Source organism: Acomys russatus, chromosome 17, assembly GCF_903995435.1.
Source record: "Acomys russatus chromosome 17, mAcoRus1.1, whole genome shotgun sequence".
NCBI lineage: Eukaryota > Metazoa > Chordata > Mammalia > Rodentia > Muridae > Acomys > Acomys russatus.
The window spans coordinates 68327-88457 of NC_067153.1; the positions used below are offsets into that span (position 1 = coordinate 68327).

General features: G+C 41.7%; 1 protein-coding gene across 2 annotated transcripts in view; it reads left to right on the top strand.

Annotated features, from left to right (window-relative positions):
- Positions 1-1257: 1257 nt before the first annotated feature.
- Positions 1258-20131, top strand: part of Ptdss1 (phosphatidylserine synthase 1) — a 60420-nt gene continuing 41546 nt past the window's right edge. Inside the window, exons 1-2 of one of the 2 annotated variants that reach the window (XM_051159445.1) lie at positions 1258-1562; positions 15728-15819. In XM_051159445.1, the coding sequence (XP_051015402.1) occupies positions 1384-1562; positions 15728-15819 (271 nt within the window). In that variant the 5' untranslated portion in view covers positions 1258-1383. Of the gene's footprint in view, positions 1563-4571; positions 4690-15727; positions 15820-20131 lie in introns of those variants that run through there. The other variant, XM_051159446.1, reaches the window with a different exon arrangement.

The following is a 20131-nucleotide window of genomic DNA, read 5'->3' on the forward strand; positions in this document are numbered from 1 at the left end:
TACCTTCCCCACATGTAGTAGATTCACTGTTAAATTCCATTTGCATTCAAAGATCTGAGTGCTAAAGACTAATTTTTATCCTCCACTTTTACTTGCCAGTACACTTTTCTCACATAATTGCTTCACTGTCAAAGCCATCTGAACAACTGCAGAAAAAGGCCGAGTTCCGCCCCCTCTTTGGACCCACCCACCCAGGGGCTCTTCGAGGCACAGCCAGAGCAGCGAAGAGTTCCAGTTTGTTGAGTGGGAGACCAGTGCAGGCAAACACAGCACTCAGAAACGAGGAAAGTTTTGCACACATGTATAACGCCTTGCGGCGTGCACATTTGGAAAACGAAAGAAGAAGAAGAAGAAAAAAGAAACCTCTCAAATTCATCCTAAGGTACTTCAGTTCTCCGCTGCACCGTTTCGTTAGCAACTGGGAAAAAAAAAAAAAAAAAAAAAAAAAAAAAAAAAGAACGCAAACAGGGTTTTCCAGGTTAAAGATCTCTCTCTACATCTAACTAATACTGAGCTCCGGGGATGAAAGGCGCACTTCGTAATAAACAGCATCTCGGCAGCGCAGCCGCCCTCCCTAAGCCATTTAAAACCAATACGCTGTAAGCGAAAGTTCTGTTCTAACAGAATTTAAAGTGTCCGTCCTTAACAGAACTTCCGCAGGAAGCCGGGCACCCTCCGGGCCCCAATCCAACGCTGATTAAAAAGCCTGGTAGCGTGGCCACCACAAGCTTCCGGGACTCTGATTGGACCCGAACCCCTCCCCGGGTCACCGATACCTAACAAGCTGCGAGGCTCCGGTCGCCGCTGGGGTAGGAAGGCCAAGGCCTAACCCCGCTAAGCCGCGCCTTCTCCCGCTCCGCGGAGGTGCCGCTAAGCACGCACGGTTACCCGGAACTGCCGCCCAGCAGGCCCGCGACTCGCCGCTGCGCCCTGCCCTGCGCCAGCATCCACGTGGGCTCCTCTCCCAGTGGGCGAGACCATCGGCGGCGGCGATGGAGGGGGACGCCGTGGGGGCCGCGGGGTGGGGGAGGCGGGGACAGAGCCGGCACGGTGCTGCAGGCCCCTGCGGACGGCCGCCACGGCTCCTCGGATCCGTTACTGCGCCCCTCTGTGGGGAGGGCGAGCGCTCCTCGCTGTGGCTCTGCCCGGGGCGCGCCGCGACCGGCTGCGCTCGTTCACCCCTCACCACCCGCTCCGTGCCACGGTGGTAGCGCCGCGACCCCGCCCTCTCACGAAGGTCCTTCCCTCTGTTAAGCACCCTTAACCCGGCGCCAAACCGGGCCGCAGCGTCCGGCAGCTTTACCGCTGCGGTCCCTCAAGGCCGAGGTCCCAGCCTTCTCGGGCCGGGGCCTCCGCCGCCGCGGCAGGACGGGGAGGAGGACCATGGCGTCCTGCGTGGGGAGCCGTACTCTAAGCAAGGATGATGTGAACTACAGGATGCATTTCCGCATGATCAACGAGCAGCAAGTGGAGGACATCACTATAGACTTCTTCTACCGGCCGCACACCATCACCCTGCTCAGCTTCACCATCATCAGCCTCATGTACTTTGCCTTCACCAGGTGAGGCGGGGCCTGGCCTCCCGCGGGGAGCCCGAGGATGCTGGGCAGAGACGGCAGAGAAGCTGTGGAGGCGAGGGTGGCCCAGTGTGGCTGGTGGTGAGAAAGCAAGTAGCTGCTCCATGCGTGCAAGCACGCGGACACATAGCCCACGCCGTTCCTCCATCCACCCGAGTGGCTTACAGTCCTGTGCCTACTTTTCCACCTGCGACCCCTCATCTCCAGATCTCATCTCTCATTCGGTTGGTGCCTCTAGCCACAGCTGGAGCTCATGCAGGTCACCTAGCTGGGTCACCCACGCCTCTCTGCTCTGCACCATTCCCCACACGTCACTATCAGGAGGCCCTGCTCCATAACCACTTCATCCATAGTGTAGTCTGTTTCCAGCGCACTGCAATAATCATTTCATGATTGCACCTCTTTCAACACACACTACACACAAAACACACATCATACACAGGTCCTGTGTACAAACAGAATCCAAGGGAACTCCTTTGATATTTAATATTGCCATGCACACACACAAATGCACATTTCAGGTGCATCACACCGTTTTTCCTAGGCAGTACCGCCTATATGCATTTCCAACAATCTTCTAACAGAACCTTTCCCCATGTCTCAAACACTAGCTCTGTGCCACTACATCAGCAGTCCATGTTGACACACATCCCTGTGGACGTGTGTGCCTTGCCTCCCATCAAGCGCAGCCCAGTACCCGTCACATCCAGTACACTGTACTGCATAGGCTACAGCTGACCGCACATCACACGGAGCACACTCTGGCCTATCATCCATCTCCTGACATACAGGCTGAAAGGAGAGAATGTTGAGCAGTTGTGTAGTTATCTGGAGGTGAGAACATTAACTGTACTAAACAAAACATACAAAATGCACACAACACAACATAGCTCTCCTTAAAAATACACACACGTGTTCAGATCAATTCTAATGGGTGGATATGTTCATACCTTACACCTGTGGCCTCTCAAGCGCAGCCAAGGAGCTAGTGGATCCCACAGTACACACACTCCTATTTCTATTTACGATTTATATTATCTGAATTACATTTTTTAAATAGAGGGGAGTCATACCCTACCTATCACACCATTATGGCTTCCAAGAGTAACCAAGAGATGCTGTTGGTTTCAAAATTTGCTGTGGTTTTAGTGAAGTTACTTAACTTTGTTTTGCGTGTGGAGGTCCATGCTCATAGAATGAATAAAAAGTTTGTATTCACCTCAGTAAGGAAGACTAAACAAATATGTGTGAACTCGTTGAGCACGTGGAATATGATGCCCTATTAATGGCAGATCTTTCTTTCCTGAATTTCTACTCCCTTCTTTTTTGTTTGTGATAGGATTAAACTGTCTAGTCCAGGCTAGACACTCCTCCTGCCTTAGCTCAGTGTTGTGAGTATAGGCTTGTACCATCACACCCAGCTTCTCCTGGTATTTTTATCCAATAATCAATCAAGGTCTGGGGAAAATATGCAGAGGTAAGTCACCCAGTCATAAGTATTGAAGAAACGTAAGGTATTTAGTAGAGAGGAGGAGAAAGGCATGTAATGCTATGTATGAGAGAGCATTGTATAACACAGACCAAATTGCAAGTGTTATTTGTGTGAATCACTTCAAACACAGAAACAGTAGGTAACAGTTACTCTTACTTAGGGGTGCCACTACCATTATTGTAAAGTCTGCTAATATTTTATAGACCAGACTTTTTTTTCCCTATAACATATAGGAAATATAGTCAAATTTCTAGCACATTAAAGAGAAATCACTCTTGTGCCTCACTATGGTTACCTTCATAGTTACTCATCTTGCCATCTGATTTTACCATATAAAAGATGCATGGCCATCTGATTTGTTAAGCTCCAGTTTCCTTTTCTGTAGGCAAAGTGAAAATATCAGTCTTAACGCCTCATAGAATTCTCATGAGATTTAATCTTTTTTGATAGTTGCTGTTTAGTTCAGTGCATGGCATTGAGTTAAGTGGTTAAGAAACATGATTTCATTGTTTGATAATGCTTTCTAAATGATAGTTGTTACTGAGAAGATACAGTGTGTTCTGGAATTGGAAACCAGAGGCACTGGAAAATGGGCATTGTATGACATACCTACTTGTTTCACATTCACTTCTATTTACCTTCATCTAATATGTAGGTTTGAAAGGACACAGTGGTGAAAGGGTTCTTTTTAAATGAGAAAAGCAATTGTACTACTTTATTTTAGATAATGAAAAGCAAGAATGTATAATTTGTTTCAACAAAATGTCTTTAAAATTTTGGAGGCCCTTTCAAAAAAGCTATTTTTCTCTTTTCTAATGCAGAAAGCAATGTTCTAAAATTTCTTTTCTATGTCATATTCTGTCTAGGAAAGTATGAAAAATGAGTATGAATCTTAGCAGCTTGTCAAATGTAAATAAAAAATAATCTGAACCTTGAGCTCTGGACCTTTCCAAAAATTATACCAATTTTACTTCTTATGCTAATTTCATAAAGAAATCATATAACGAGGAACTGATTAATCACACATTTATCTTTGTTTTTGTTTTGTTTTGTTTTTTGAGACAGGGTTTCTCTGTGTAGCCTTGACTGTCCTGGACTTAGCTTTGTAGACTAGGCTGGCCTCAAACTCACAGGGATCCGCCTGTCTCTGCCTCCCAGGTGCTGGGATTAAAGGCGTGCACCACCATCGCCCTGCCACACATTTATCTTACATCAAATCAGAATCATAATTAATAGACTTAGGAGTTACTACTATCTATTTTTTCTGATCTACTTACAATCTATTTTGATCCATGTAACTGGAATATTTTAAAGATAGCACAATTTTTCTCCATGAAGATTGAAATAATGTTTTCTCAAATGAAAAGTTTTGTAATTTTTATCATGACTATACACCTTATAAGAACTTATAGTTAGATAATGTTTGGTGCAATTCTTTCAAACTTTTAAAACATGGCTTAATGTTTGTTTAGCAAAGAATAGTTATCTAAGAGAATAGAATACTCTGAGCATGTTGTATTAGCAGGATGTAAGAACAGTGCTGGGTGAGATCATGGGATATGAATACCCAGCAAGAATTTTCAACTGTGAAGGATTTGATACCTCAAGCAAAAGTCTGAGGTAAGGTTAAATTTTTTTTCAGGAGTTCTTCTGTTAGATAGTTCTTTCATTTGAGTTTCACTAAAGAATTGTTATTGATGGGAGGTACCTGTATTGAGGTTGTTGCTATTGGAAGATGATAGAAGTGTTCAAAAATAGTGCCTATCGGGAGGTTCTTATGGCCACTGAGGGCATATTCCTGGAAGGTTGTTTTTAAGTACCCTGGGCCTGAAACCTAACTATAAGAGTCTTGTTGTTGTTGTTGTTGTTTTGTTTTGTTTTGTTTTTCCATACAGGGTTTCTCTGTGTAGCCTTAGCTGTCCTGGACTCGCTTTGTAGACCAGGCTGGCCATGAACTCACAGTGATCCGCCTGCCTCTGCCTCCCGAGTGCTGGGATTAAAGGCGTGCGCCACCACGCGTGGTTTATAAATGGAGGAAACCTGTTCTTTCTTCCTTTACTTTAAATGTAGTCATTTAACAAAGTGAGTTTCAAGCCAGCCAAGACTACATAGTAAGATCTTGCCTCAAAAACAAAACAACCCTCAAAATTGCAATCACAGTGCTCCTGCCATCGTTATCCATGGTCTAAAGGATTGCAGTGAATTGGCAGCCCTCAGTTAGCACTTGCCAACAGGGATTTATCCCTGTCTAGGTGAGAGTGCCTCCCTGCAAATGGGTGTACCTATGTGATTATCAATTCATTTGCCCTTGTTCTCCAGATATGAAACTAAGAGGATAGACAAGGGACAGGGGAGTGGACAGATGTTTGCTTTGTTCTTGAGTCATGGTTTTTACTTAATTGGAAATTCTAGGTCCCCCCTGCCCCCACCACCTTGGTTCTTTAGGGATTTCTGCCAGCTTTCCTGATTTTTTTTTTCCTCAAAAGCATATGTAGACCCAATAGAAAATGCCTCCCAATACTAACAATGAGGTTGTGTTGGTCCTGATTTCTTATAGATATCAGTGTGTGTGTGTGTGTGTGTGTGTGTGTGTGTGTGTGTGTGTGTGTGTTTCTTTGAGATCATCTGTAGTGAATAGGCCCTTGGGTGACTCAAATATTTATTTGGTTTTGGTGATCTCCTACCCTGAAGAGATAGTCATGTCTCTTGTGCTATTGTTTAGTAAATGCTGCTAATTCAGGTTGGTCCTTTCAAATACTTGTTCATTAATTCAAACATAACACAGTTTGTCTTGTGATATTATCTTTATAGCTATAGATTTGTATATAGGGGTTAGCTATTTTTAAATTTCAGTTGGTTCAGAAACCAGAACTGGTCCAGTTAGTTTGATCTGCCCCCTTGGTTCTAGCTTTGTGTTCAGTGCTACTCAATAGCTGGGCAGTCCCTTTTCCATTTAACCTAACTCTTGATTATCTTGGAATTCATTCACCCAGCCTATCTTTAGCAGGTATTTTGGGCCTTTCTTAGCTATTCCCCTTTGACCATTTCAAACTTTAGCTCAACAAATCACCAGCCCCTTGGAATATCCTATTCTTAAGGTTGATTACCTGTTAAACCAAAACTATGATCCTGTTTGCCTGCCTTCCTGGCTTACCCCAGTCTCAGTGTCTCTCTCTCCCTCTCTCCCTCTCTGTCTGTCTCTGTGTCTCTGTCTCTCTCTTCTCTGTTCTCTCTCTCTCCCTCCCCCCTCTCTCCTCTCTCTCTTCTCTCCTCTCTTCTCTTCTCTTCTCTTCTCTCTCTCTCTCTTTTTTCTCTTCTCTCTTCTCTCTTCTCTCTCTCTCTCTCTCTCTCTCTCTCTCTCTCCTCTCTCCTCTCTCTCTCTCCTCTCTCCTCTCTCCTCTCTCCTCTCTCCTCTCTCCTCTCTCCTCTCTCCTCTCTCTTCTCTTCTCTTCTCTTCTCTTCTCTTCTCTTCTCTTCTCTTCTCTTCTCTTCTCTCTCTCTCTCTCTCTCTCTCTCTCTCTCTCTCTCTCTCTCTCTCTATCCCCCGACCCCTGGTTCCTCTTCCTCTTGCCCACTCACAAGGCCACACCACCTTTCACACCTCATCTGGCTGGTTCTTTTCCTGAACATGTTTCTTGATGTTAGAAGCAGCACAGAAGATGTCATATGTGCATAGTTCTCACTGCCATTTATTTTAACTTCTCTCGTTGCAATACTTGTTTCCTATCAAATTGTTGAGACCCAATGTCTTTCACCACTGGAAAGCCGAATATCTTCCATTGAAAGGAAGAAAGATTTCCTATGCAAACTTGAAAGAAGTTTTTTAGTGGACCTCTTGACCTAGATCCTAAATTTCTTTAAGATAGAATGAATACACTGTTAAAACTATGACATCTGAGTAGCATAAGTCTACCTTGTAACCTAAGATTACATTTTCCACTCAGAAAGATGATCCTTATTTGTGACATGGTTTACCTAATTCAAGGACTCAAATGAAGGGGAAATAGAGGAGAAGAGGGACACATAGCTTAGAGACCTTTGGAGTCATGGTGAACACTAGGTTTTGTCATCTTCCTGTTTCCATGGAAAAAGCTGGTTCCATGGTAAAGGTCATGAGTAGGTAGGGTTGCCTAGTCTCCTGAAGACTATATTCCAGGTGTCCATACATGTCAGAAATGAAGCTGACACAGAATCTGAGTCCCAAAGCTTTCCTGACTTGTCCTCTCCCTGCTCTGGTTGTTCCCTCTCTGGGTGGTTTCTATACTACTGGATCCATGTTTACTAGGTGGAAGTGTTTGAAAACTTGACAGTTGTGGGCACAGCAGGCCCCTGAAGTAACCTTTGCAAGGGTAGGAAAGTCTGTCAGTGTATCCTCTAGGTTAAACTGGGATCACCTTTATGTTAACCAATTTCTGTTCACTTTATGAAATCATCTGAAACGTTCTTGCTCCCTCTTCCCAATGTCTGCTTTATACCTACTGTGAGTACTTGACAGAACCAGATGGGACCTTTGCCTTGGGGAACTTAATGACAGTCTTATTCATAGCTACATTGTCCTTGTCTGGCCAATGCTCTTCAACACAGGTCAAGTTTAGCAAAGAGAGAACAGGACTTTGTCTCCCCAAGCCTGTGTGTTGGTGAATGAGAAACCTTGACCTGAACCAGCATCCCAAAGTCCCCCAACATAGCACTAATTAGATGAAGGAGCAAATGGGAACAACAAGAATGTTCAGACAGGTGAACTAATGAGAGTAGACCCTTTGGTGCCAGCCACTCCTACGTAATCACTAAGTAATTTAATCTTCATGAGGAGCCCATGAAATAGAGCTATAACTACTCTTTATTATCTGACGAGGAAACAGGCACAGAAAAGTTAAATAAACTGCCTAATGTCACACAGCTGGCACTTCAGCTAGAGACTATACCCTTCTAGACTGCATTGTGTGGCTCCTACACAGGAGAGAGCATGTAGCTGGGGCCAGGCCTTATCAGTAAGATACCAATGTTTTACTGATAGCACTTTAGAGTGCTAAAAAGACTGAGTAGGCCATTTGCACACAGAGCAGGTAGCTTGCTCGGTGAGGCACAGAACACAGTTGCTGATTATAGATAGAGTCTGGTTCTTGCCTCAAGAGGGATTGTTGACGTCACTAAGTATGGCCCTTTCTGCCAAGTTCCTTGTTATGAATAACTGGACACTATCTATGCATCTCAGTCCAAGGCTAAATTTCTCAATGACTTGGAATTTAGAGAAGATGGACTCATAGCAGGCCTGAAGTGTGGCCTCTGTGCCCAGGTTGCCATGAGGTCAGCTGGGCAGCCCTGCAGTGTGCCTGGTTCCTTTTGTGCGTTCATACTCCTGCTGGGTGCAGGAGCCACATCCTCCCTGTGCTTGAGAAAGGTGTGCCAGTGTGTGAAGGTGGTGCTGTGGCCCTGCAGGATTTAGATTACTAATTCCACCTGCCCCCTCATTTTTCACTACTATGTTTGATCCTTTCTGATACTCCTGTTCAGTATTTTTCCAGTTTATTAAAGTCCTCATTGTTTTCACACATTTTTTTTCTGTAATTAGGCAAAAATGAAAAGGCCATTGTTGGTGTTCTTTGATTACTCTTTTTTTATTAAATAGACCATATTTGGTTCTTCCCAGTGATATTGCTCAAAAGTTACAGGTCTGTTTTTACTATTAGTGTCATTATTATTAGTACCTTTGAGGCAGGGTGTCTTGCTTTGTAGATCAGGTGGGCCTGAAATTGTTATGTATGCCAAGCTAGCTGGAAATTCCCAGTCTTCCTGCGTTAGTTTCCTAAGTGCTAAGAACTCCAGTGTGGTTTTTTTTTTTTTTTTTTCTACACCCAGCTTTGACTTTTATACCCTTAGTAACGAGCTCAAGTTCTTATGTTTATGTGTATTTTCAAGTGTTTTGACTAGTCAATTATTTTAAAATTTTAAGAAATGTAGTGTGTGTGTGTGTGTGTGTGTGTGTGTGTGTGTGTGTGTGTGTTGGGAGAAGTGTATGTATATGTTGAGATGGGTATGTGGAAGTCAGAACACATCTTCACAACTCTTTCCCTTTTTGTTGATTTTGCTGTGATTGTTATATTTTCTGTTAATTGATTTTTGAAGGAATGTTTTCTATGTTAAAACACTAAGCCCGTTGTCATCATATAAACCACAGGTTCCTCTAGTTTTTGTGTTGATTTATTATTTGCTCATGGTTTCTGTATGTTGTACTGTACTTGAGGAAAATTTTCCCACTCTGAGGTAGTTAACTTGTTTTTAATTAATAAAATTTTCTGGTCTACACTTCCTCCCTTAGTTTCTAATCATGCACAATATTTTGGAATAAAATGTGGATTATGTAATTCCCCCCTTTCTCCACATGACAGTGATTAATTTTACTCTCAAGTTTAAGTTGTAGTATATATATGGTGTGGCTGTCAGAGTCCTTCCTACCAACTTTTTGCTTCTGTCATGACTCACACTGACTTCCTGTGTCAGGTAAAACCTCCCAAAAGCTGGACATAGGAAGTATCCCCTTTGAGACTTAGCAATCCTGGTTCCAATGCCAACTCTGCAGCTTTTTAACCTGTGCAGCTGTGGGCAAGTTACTCCAACTTTCTGGGTGGTGGTATCAAATTAAAAATGTGGCTGATAATAATCTATTTTGCATTTGGCTGTGAAAATTAGTGATAATGTTAGTTAACTACCTGTTAAGTGCCTGCTACACAGTAGACACTTAGTGATAATGTTAGTTAACTACCTGTTAAGTGCCTGCTACACAGTAGACACTTGATAAAGAAGAGGCGTTATTTTTACCATTTCATAGTGAGGGCACTGGGATGTTGGCTTGAACAAAGATGTTAAGTTCCACCTGTGCAGTTATTTCTCCTCAGTGAGACACAGTGTCCTGGAAGATGAATGTGGAGTCTCCTTATTTAGCTAAAGGGCCAGGCTGGCATTTTTAGGGTAGACAGTAAATCTTTAGGATGTCCATTGAAATAAGATTGTACAGTGCTGGCCTGTGAGTTCTGTTGACATCTGAGGTTTGGCTATGGAGTGAGCTCTGTAAAAGAACTGGCATCGGTTAAGCTACTTGGGCTCATAGGATGTGTCTAGGAAATGCTGTGTAATCTCATTTCAGATCCCGTGCTCAGCCCTGGCCATACTCTAGAAGCTGATTAATTCATGGCAGAAGCTTAGCTGCCTACATGGAAACTGGCATCTTAACTTCTGATTTTAAACCAATACCCTAGTACTTAGTCCTTATCAAGGTAATTATTTCATTCCATGCCTCTTCATGTTTCAATGACCCACACTTGTTTTTGTGTGAAAACTTCATTTTTCCCCTAATATGTCTAAAATTAAAAAAATGTGTGTGTGTATGTGTGTGCGTGCCACAGTGTGTAAGTGGAGACTAGATGACAACTTTTGTTCTCTGTCCCACTTTTGTATGGGTTCTGGGGATCAAAGTCTTGCACAGCAAGAGCCTTTACCCACACAGCTTCTGCTCCAGAGTCAGGGAGTCTGGGGTGGGAGGGTGGTTTGTGTTTTGGTTGTTTTTTATTATTTTTTACATGTATATTTATATTGTTACACATACATACAATAAATTATCTACAGCAAGAAGAACCATAAAGAAATCATTAATTATATACATGTTACAGTTTTAGTGTTTTGGCAGCCTTGAAGAAAACATCTTTCCTATCGTGGTGTGTATAAAATTCTGAATATAAATCAGTATCTATCATATCTTGTCAATATCAACTTAAAACATCTATCTAGACCTAAAAAATCTTAACCTCTAAACAACTAAGGTTACTTATAAAACTAAACTATCTGGTCTTCAACCCCATCAGAGACTTGAGAAGAAATAAAATTAATTGCCTTAGTATTCAGGGGGTGCAGGTTAGCAGCTTCCCAAATGAGAAGATGACTGAGACAGTTTGCTACCTGAATAGTCACCCAAAATTCTCCATAACATTGGAATATTATCTTCAGTCTCGTGGCCCAATATATCTGAAAGGCATATTTGTGAGGCAGGAACTATTGAAGACTTACTTACCCTATCTTGGCAGAGTTTGGCCATCAACTCTGCCTGCATCCAAGCTTGCCCTTTTTTAGGCAGAATTCTGTCTCTAGTAGAAACAAGTACATTTTCCCCAGTGGCTTGTTTGCCATATTTGAAGCCATCTCCATAAGGAGGTTCTTTGATGTTCATCATCCTCTTTGAGGTAGGCTAGGTGTTGCCCGGAGTTAAGCTGTATCATTGGCATTGAATCTTTAAAATAATAAAAACATTTTAAATGCCTTATTCTTTATGTCTCTGAGGGTTTTGGAGACCTTATCTATTTTACCTTATCTTTCTATAGAATCATATATACCTTTTGTACCTAAAATGTATATTCTTGTGATAAAAATAGACTAGTAATTGATATGACCATGATTTGATTAACTTGTATAACTTACTTATCATAAACAGCCTGCAATAGCTTTCAAAGTATTGGAAGTACACCTTGTATTATACTTGAGTTATATGGGTACAATACCACATATTAAAGGAGAAATATATCTAACGTGTGTGAAGAATAATCTTACATTTGGATTCTTTACCACTGTATCCAAACTTAAACTTATGTTGTGTCTATATAGAAAATTCTATACCAGTGAATTAAAAATAACCTTGTGAGTTGACAATTAAGTCATTAAGTTGAGGAGTATATTCACTAATCTACTTTTTGTTCTTTATTACCCCTTTGCTCTTTTCAACCCCTATCTCCAAACCTAAGAATAGAAGATAAAGGAAAAGAAAGATATCCTCGAGTCCAACCTTTTTTTCTCTCTAAATAAGACCAATAATAACTTATAACCAACTCCCATTGAAAATAGCCCTCTATAGCCCAAGAAAGCAGCCAGAAACCTACCCGACCTCCCTTAAGGGAAGTGGGGGCATTGTTCTCTTAAGGTTTCTTCCAGCTGATTCGGGATGAATAATGCCTTTGTAGGGGCCAAAATTAAAATGGGGAAATGGTTCAACAAACTAGGAATAGCATCTGTGGTCCATTTTCTAAATTTTGTGAAGTTCCAAGCTTAATTAGAGTCCTGAGTGGCACAGTCTGAAATGCTGGATCAATTGAGATTGGAAGCTTTCTTCAAAGGTGTCCTGGGGAGCTGTCTTGTTGTGATGAGGAACAGCACTTGGTGCTGGAACATGAAGGATGCAGGATGTCAGTGCCCAGGATGCTGAGAGCAATCAATCCTGTCAGGTCTGATCCAATGTCAGTGTCCAGTTATTTTGTTTGGAAAACATATAATTTCTCACAAGCATTATACAGTCCTTAAATTATAAATGTATAAGTGTGCATGATGCACAGAACAATTAAGGCTCGTTCTGTGCTCTTTGTATGAGCAGAAAAAGAGACATCTGTAAATCTTCATTCATACCATACAAAGAATGGCATCTAATGAATGATTCATAGGAATTCTGTAGCCAACAAGAAGCATTGTTTATGCCTAGGCATTCATGTCTCAGCCAGTCTCAGAGCTAGTTCCATATAGTGGGACTGCTTGTTCTACAGTTAAATTCTTCACATCCAATTTGTATCACCCTCCCTCATCCCCTTGCGATCTCACCTCCTTCCTTCAGCCCCTCTCCCCCTCCCCTAGTCCTCAGAAAGGGGAGCCCTCCTCCCCTCAGCCCATCAAGTCTCATCTGTACTACCTGTAACCTCTTCCTCTAGCCTGGTAAGGCCACCTTGCTAGAGGGAAGTGATCAAAGTTCAGTGGCCAGAGTCCATGTCCAAAGTAGTCCAGATTCTCCACATTGTGGGACCCACAAGGAGTCTGTGCTACTACATCTGAGCAGAGGGTCTAGATCCACAATATACATGGTCCTTGGTTGATGTATAAGTCTCTGTTTTGTAGTGTAGTTATCCTGTATTATGTGGCTAATGTCCGCTTATGAATGAGTATATACCATGTGTGTCTTCCGGGTCTGGGTTACCTCACTCAGGATGATCTTTTTTAGTTCCATCCATTTGCCTGCAAATTGCAATATTTCCTTGTTTTTAATACCTGAATAGTATTCCATTGTGTAAATGTACCACAGTTTCTTTATCCATTCTTCAATTGAGGGACATGTAGGTTGTTTCCAGATTCTGGCTATTACAAACAAAGCTACTTTGAACATAATTGAGCAAATGTCCTAGTTGTATAGTGGAGCATCTTTTAGGTATATTCCCAGGAATGGTGTGGCTGAGTCTTGATGTAGAACTATTCCCAATTTCCTGAGAAAGCACCAGATTGATTTCCAAAGTGGTTGTACAAGTTTGCACTCCCACCAAGGAAGTGCAAGTAGTGTTCCCCTTTCTCCACATCCTCACTAGTATGTGCTGTCACCTGAGTTTTTGATCTTAGCCATTCAGATAGGTGTAAGATGGAATCTTAGAGTCATTTTGAGTTGCATTTCCCTGATAACAAGGGATGTTGATCATTTCTTTAAGTGCTTCTCAGCCATTTGATATTCTTCTGTTGAGAATTCTCTGTTTAGTTCTCTACCTCATTTTTAAAAATTGGGTTTGGTGGTGTTTAATTTCTTGAGTTCTTTATATATTTTGGATATTAGCCCTTTGTCAGATGTAGGGTTGGTGAAGATATTTTCCCAGTCTGTAGGTTGTTGTTTTGTTTTGCTGACAGTATCGTTTGCCTTACAGAAGCTTTTTAGTTTCATAAGGTCCCATTAAATAATGGTTGACCTTAGGGGCCGAGCTGTTGGTGTTCTGCTCAGGAAGTTGTCTCCTGTGCCAATGAGCTGAAGGCTCTTCCCCACTTTTTCTTCTAACAGATTTAGTGTGTCTGGTTTTATGTTGAGGTCTTTAATCCATTTGGACTTCAGTGTTGTGCAGGATGATATATAGGGATCTATTTCCATTTTTCTACATGTAGCCATCCAGTTGGACCATTTGTTGAAGGTACTGTCTTTTTTACATTGTATGGATTTGGCTTCTCTGTCAAAAATCAAGTGACTGTAGTGTGTGGGTTTATTCCTGGCTCTTCAACTTGATTCCAGTGATCCACCTTTCTAGTTCTATGCAAGTACCATGCAGTTTAAAAAAGTCCTGGAAAGATCAGGGATACAAAGCACATACCTAAACATAGTAAAAGCAATATACAACAAGGGAATAGCTAACATCAAACTAAACAGAGATAACGTCAATCAATTTCATTGAAATCAAGGACAAGACAAGGCTGTCCACTCTCTATATCTCTTCAATTGAGTGCTTGATGTCCTGTTTTTGAGACAGGGTTTCTCTGTATTGCCTTGGCTGTCCTGATCTCTCTCTGTTGACCAGGCTGGCCTGGAACTCAGAGATCCACCTGCCTCCATGTTTCCCAAGTGCTAGGATTAAAGACATGCATCACCGCTGCATAGCATAATTCAGTTGCTGTTGCTGCTGCTGCTGCTGAGGACGACAGCGATTATGATCATTATGAATTTGTTTGCTACTTGTCTTCTTGTCTTTAAAACGTCTCCTTCCATTCTGTTTCATGTCATACTTTCTCCCTACTCATTCTGCATTTTGAAATCTGCAGTGCTGAACTTTTTTTTCTCAAGCTTCTCAGAAATTATTAATAATTCAGGAGACCTCCTTCTTGTCTTACATTCTATTTTCCCCTTTCCATTTGCTTTCCTTGAGTCCCACATATATTACCAGTCAGCGTCTGTCAGTCTGTCAATCTGTCTGTCTCACTTTTTCGACATTAGGGGTCTAACATAGTGTTGACATAGTAGCTCTCATCAACAGTTATTCCAGAGGATCTGTTGAGTGAGTAGCATGTGTCAGGTTCCAAGAACAGAAGGCAATAAGTCAGAAGTGTGATTCTGGCATGTACAGAAAATGAGATCAGGCCAATCACTGGGGTGATGGAGGAGTAAGCCGGTGATGTTAGAAAGGGCCAGGTATAGGAGGAAGGGTAGTCATTTCCTTTGCCATTCTGCTTCTGCTCCAATTTTAAATCTTGTGAATTTTTCCCCTCTTGATTTTCTTTTCTTTTTACTGATGCTTTTTTGTTACTCCCATTCTCATGCCTTTTCCTGCATCCTGTAGTCCCTAGCTTTCCATTTTTCAAGAGTAGCTGATATAATCTTGTCACATTACTGTCTTCCTGGTAATTTCTTGTTCAATTCTGGAAATTTGAAAATTCCTTTGCCGCTTCCTATATAAACAAAGGTATCTTGTTATTTTTAAGTTCAAAAGACATTTCTCCAAAACAAATCTTGTGTTTTGGTATCTTGAAGTTTCATGTTTCTGTTTAAAGAATAGTGGATCTCAAATGCGTGTTTGAATAGAATGTATGTTGGTGTTTAAGATGATTAGTTTTATTAATATATTATTTTACATAATTCCTTGTCCTGGAGATGAGATTTGAGAATGCTTAGCACAAACAGCACCACTGAGCTGTACTCCACATTCCCTTTTATGTGAGAACTGGGCTTTATTATGAGAGTGTTGATTTTAGGAAGTGACACTGAACAATAAACTCTGTTCAGCAACAGAAAATCTGTGGTCTCTTGGTGTGAGACTGTGGAAAGCATACTGGTTTTTGGTTTCCTGTTTAGATCCGAGAATGAGTTCTCAATGTTGTTTTCCATTTTCAGGGATGACTCTGTTCCTGAAGACAACATCTGGAGAGGCATTCTTTCAGTTATTTTCTTCTTTCTCATCATCAGCGTGTTAGCATTCCCCAATGGTGAGTGATGTCTTGGGTTTTTGAATGTCTCCTGTGCATCATGCCTTTCTGACTTGTTGAGGTGCACTGTCTAGAAGATTAGTTTTATGTAGCAGTCATGGGCACAGACTGAGTAGGCGTGCTTCCTGTTCTGCCTCTTCCCAGCTCTGTGGCCCCCAATGTCTTTAAATGTGTTTCAGTTTTTCTCCTGTGTCATGAGGATAACAGGAAGATATTGTAAGAGCTAAGTTAATAATGTTAAACCTATGTGTTGGCTTGATTTTTATTGATTAAAAAAAAAAAATACTTGGCACAATATACCTTATAAAGAATGGAGGTTTTCAAGCTCACAGTCTGGAAGCTGAAAGTCCATTCTACATGTTACTGGTTCTGGTGAGGCTCCTTGCTTTTGCATCATGCAGCATGGTCTCATGATGGAATTATGTACAAGAGAGGGAGCTTACACTGTAAGACTGGAATTGCTATTTTTTAATGACTCTTTGAAGAGAACTAACCAGGGTCCCAAGAGAACTGCATTATTCACCCTAAGAGCAACACTTAGTGAACTCCCATTAGGTCCACTACAGCTTCCACTATATTTTAACATTCCTATACTAAGACCAACCTCCTAACGCATGAGCCCTTTGGAGCCAAACCACATGCAATCCATGACAAATAATAAACTCTTTATAACCATTCTTTTTGTTTCTTAATTAGTCTGTTCCGGGGGACAATACCTCCCGATACATTCCAAGGCTGTCTGGAACTTGCTCTAAAGCCCAGGGTGGTCTTGACTACTTGATCCTCCTACTTTGGCCTCCAGCATGCTGGGATCACAAGCAACTGCAGGCATACACTGCTGTGCCCAGGCCAGCTGTTCTTTTCCATGGTATTTTTTATTATTACTCACAGAGCTATTCAGTTCTGACCCCAAAGTCAGAACTAGCTCCAATGAGGATTTATTACCTAAATAATTTGCCATTTGTTAACACAGTTACCCTTGCTGATTGTGCATTTGGATCAGGCAGGAATTTGATGATAATCCATGGATCCCCTCTGTCAGGATTAGAGAAAAAGAAAGAGGCAAAACCTTTCATGTATGCTTCTAATTGATTTGTACCTTCCCTCTGAAGTGTTCCTTATAAGTTGCTTTATTTTGTTCTTAACCCCTCTTCATACCCCCTTTCCAGAATATTCTGGCTTATTTTCTGTACCCATTTCTAAATTCTTATTACTGTATTGTATTTTTCTCACACCTCTGAGATGTTTTGCAGTCTTCCTTATCAGTTATGCCCCATGGACATACTTAGATTTTAAATAGCATTCTTCAAGATGTATTCATTGGGCTGGAGAGATGGCTCAGAGGTTAAGTAAGAGCACTGACTGTTCTTCCAAAGGTCTTGAGTTCAATTCCCAGCAACCACATGGTGGCTCACAACCATCTGTAATGAGATCTGGTGCCCTCTTCAGGCCTGCAGGTGTACATGCAGTTAGAACATTGTGTACATAATAAATAAATCTTTAAAAAAAAGAAAAGATGCAGTCATCATGTAAGCTTCAGTAGACTGTTATGTATGGCATAGGAAGATCATTCTGAATGTTACTGAATGCTATTGGACATGATCCATGATAAATGCCTCCAGGTTTCCCAAGCTGGTGGCAGTGGAATTTTTTAATTTTGATCCTTCTGTGTAGCACTGTGTGTACAAAATTGGTATTTTTTTACTGGTAGTATAGATGTCAAGACAGTAGACCTACAACTCTTGAGTTTCTTCAAGAAGTAATTCTAAGTGGCCCTATTATTTGGGAGCTGAGTTTAATTATGCTAACATTTTAGCCTTTATTTGTTTTCAATTGTGTAGTGTGTGTGTGTGTGTAGTAGAGGCCAGGTGTTGACACCAGGTGTTGTTCTTGAACCACTGTCAATCTTGTATATTGAGGCAGGGTCTCTCAACTGAACCCTGAGCTCACCAGTTCCTCCAAAGATGCTCTGATTCTACCACTTGTGCTAGGATTGCAGGTAGACCATCATGCCTGGCAGGTGCTAGGTATCTGAACTCTGGTTCTCACACTTTGGGGGCAAATGCTTTACCTACTAAGCCATCTCTCAAGCTCCCACATCAGCTTTTATTTATGTATGTATTTTATGTATATGAGTACTCTATCTGCATATATGCCTGCATGCCAGAAGAGGGCATCAGATGCCATTATAGATGGTTGTGAGCCACCATGTGGTTGCTGGGAATTGAAATCAGGATCACTGGAAGAGCAGTCAGTGCTCTTAACTGCTGAGCCACCTCTTCAACCATCCTGCCTTTTGTTTTGTTTTGTTTTGTTTGCTTGCTTGTTTGGTTGGTAGGTTTGATTTGGGTAGGGTTTTTTGTTTGTTTGTTTTTGGAGGGTTTTTTGTTTTTTTTGAGACAGGGTTTCTCTGTGTAGCCCTGGCTGTCCTGAAGTCACTTTGTGGATGAAGCTGGACTCAAACTCACAGAGATCCCCCTGCCTCTGCCTCCCTGAGTACTGGGGTTACAGGCATGTGCCTGCCTCAGCCCACTTTTAATAAAGATTTTTTTTTTTTTTTGTTTTTCAAGACAGGCTTTTTCTATGTAGCTCTAGCTGTTCTGCAACTCACTTTGTAGCCCAGGTTGGCCTGGAACTCAGAGATATGCCTGCCTCTGCTTCCCGATGAGTGGGATTAAAGGCATATACCACCAGGCCCACCTCTTCAGCTTTTAAATTAAATTTACCTTTAATGGAAATCCTGCACTATAGGAAAAAACTACAGACCTTATGTAGATGTAATAAATTTTCTTTTTCTTGATGATTGATGTTCTAATTATTCATAGTTACTAAGATTGGAGAACAAAATGTATATTATTGACCTTGCTGTAAAATTTGTGAAGAACAACCCTATACTGTTAAATGTCTCTTTTCCCTATCAACTTTGGTTTTTCTCCATATATGTGTCATTCAGAGTCTTCAGATTTTAAGCTTAGAAGTAGGCCTTGGTCATTATATTCTGTTTCCTTCAAGAACAGGAATGTTGCTGAAGTCTGTCTCTCCTGTGCTATGAGACTGTTTAAATCAAAGGTAGTATAATCATGCAGCTTAATTATTAGTGGTCCTGTCTTCATGATTTGAACTACAGTTGTTTACCTGTCTGTCTGTCTACTCATTTATTTTCTGGTTATTTTGAGTCTAGAACATTCTGAAAATTTGAGTCTCAATAGCCCTGATTTGCAGGTGTTCTTTCCCTGGTGCTTCTTCAGTAACTGAGCACTGGGTTTTGTTTTTTTTTTTTTTGGTTTTTTTTTTTTTTTCCCCCACAGATGCTTTTCTCAGGATTCCAAAGACATTGAGGTCGAGGGATTAATTCTATTTGAAGTCACATTTGGTGTAACTTCTGGGTTTCTCTCAATTCTTCAGTGATGCCTTTCAGTTGTGCCCTCTCTCATCATGGGACTGTGCTTTTGTTTTGATTTGGGAAGGTAAAGCTGTGTTATTGGTCCCCAGCATGCAGACTCTGTAGTCCAGGTGAAGGGAGGAGGGCCCATCTAGAGATCACCTAGTTCAGCCCACTCAGTTTATAGATGAGAAAGCTGAACCCTGTGACCACCAGTCATCATCTGGGGTCAACTGCCTGCCCCAATCTGCCTGGCTTTTAGGCATCTCTCACACTAGGCCCACCACATGGGGCTTTCACCTGGCTAGTGTATGCTTCTCCTTCTTTCTGTTTCTCTTCCTTCCTGTCAGCTTTTCTTTCCTATAGTGTGGACCTGTTTGGTCTGTGCATAGCATACTTTGGTTATTACAGAAGGCATGTGACAGTTGGTTATGGTGCTGCTATGCAATCTGCAGATAGTCTAAGATTGGAAGAAGCTAGAAGACTGATCTGAGCCTTCTTGTGAAGAGATAAAAACAAGATCTGCAGACATCTTTATTATAACCCACAACGAAATGACTAACCCAGCTCTGTGAGAACAAGAGTTTAGTCATACCGATGAGAATTAACATTAGCCTAATTAACTAAAGAGCTACATTAATAGTCCAAGCACCTCTTAAAGGCCCTCTTCCCAGACCACCACAGCAGCAGTCAGCCGAGGAAGCAATCGGATTTCAACATGCATTTCCAGAGCTTTCAGGGGACAAACCATATCAAACCATAGCATCAGGAAGGCAGGCAGAGGATTCTCTTGCAGCCGTGCTTGCACAACACACATTACATAACGTGTTTTCTAAAGTTCACTTGCTCACATGTTACATAGGTTGTAAAACTCATTTATCCATGTGAAGGAATGCTTTAGGGGTAGTTTCAGGGTGTCCCAATGGAGGT